We start from the raw sequence: 1,411 nt of genomic DNA on the forward strand, positions 1-1,411 counted from the left end.
TAAAAATTTAGCGATGGATTAGCGACGAATATTATCCGTCACTAATTTAAAATAATGACGTACTCGCGATGGATCATGTTTGTCACTAATCTGTCGCAAATTAGCGATGGACGTAGCGACAAATAAGTTCTATCGCTAATTAGCGACTAAGATTATGCGACAGATGCTATTCATCGTTAATCCGTCGTCAATTCATCGCTAAACTGTTTAGCGATGGATTAGAGACAGATTAGCGACGGATAGTGTCTGTCGCTAATCCACATTTTTCTTGTAGTGTTAAATTATCTGTTGTGGTCAAAATCTGCAATGCTATTTTTGAGTGGTAAATCAAAGTTGGGTCATATTACTGGCAAGACACTGAAACCCTCTGATGATGATCCTAAACTTGAAGAATGGATCTCTGCTGATCACATGATCATGGCTTGGATCCTGAATTCCATGGAGCCCAAAATTTCTTATGGTTTTTTGTTCCTAGACTCAGCAAAGGCTGTTTGGGATGCAACCCGAGAGTTGTATGGTGAGCAGTTCAATGTTGCTCATCGATATCATTTAGTCATGCAAATAAAAGATCATAAAAAGAAAAATCAATCCTTCAGTGAATACATTGGGGCTCTCAGGGCAATGTGGGATGAGTTAGATTCTTATACTCCCACGGTGACAGATCTGGCTACTATGAATAAGTGGCGCGAACAAGAGAAACTATTTCAAATGCTTGCTGGTTTGGGCAATGACTATAAGCAATTACTTAGCCAGATATTGATGACGTCAGAATTATCATCTCTAAATACCACATGTTCTATTGTCATGCGTGAAGAATGTCGTAAAAAGGTTATGCAGACGTCCTCTAAAGTTGACAAAAATAAATAAGCTCTATTGGTTAAAACCAATCTTGATAACTCTCGTGATCAACATAAGACCAATCATACCAATTCGGCTACCCGGTTGTTCTGTACTTATTGTAAAAAGGAGAATCATACTAAAGACAAGTGCTGGAAGTTAAATAAGAAAAATCAGTATCAGAATATGAGATCTAAGGGTGCTCACATGGCTGTCAGAGGCAGTGAGTCGACATTTATAATTAATCAGTTATCCCGAATCCTGAGTGATTTTTCAAAGAAGATCGTTGATGTGACTGTTATAAAAGATGATGATTCAGGTACTTCTTCTTTAGCCTTTCTTTCCATTACCGATCCGTCAAGTTGGATAGTAGACACAGGAGCCTCTGATCATATGTCTAGTTCAAAAAATGGCATCACCAATATGCAACCCACTGCACATAAATTTGTGACCATTGTCAATGGTGAAAAAATATATGTTGAAGGAGAAGGTTTAGTTTCTTTCTTTGATTCTGAAAATGAGAGCCACACTTTTTTTATGCCTCAACTTGCTTCTAATATCTTATCAGTTAGTA

General features: G+C 37.6%; 1 protein-coding gene across 1 annotated transcript; it reads left to right on the forward strand.

Moving 5' to 3' along the window:
* Positions 1-306: 306 nt before the first annotated feature.
* On the forward strand, positions 307-867 carry LOC149821413 (uncharacterized). The gene has a single exon (XM_089981948.1). It carries the CDS (start codon positions 307-309, stop codon positions 865-867), a length of 561 nt encoding a protein of 186 aa, XP_089838074.1.
* The last annotated feature ends 544 nt before the right edge of the window (positions 868-1,411 follow it).

This window comes from Nuphar pumila, chromosome 12, assembly GCF_984573655.1.
Source record: "Nuphar pumila chromosome 12, dmNupPumi1.hap1.1, whole genome shotgun sequence".
NCBI lineage: Eukaryota > Viridiplantae > Streptophyta > Magnoliopsida > Nymphaeales > Nymphaeaceae > Nuphar > Nuphar pumila.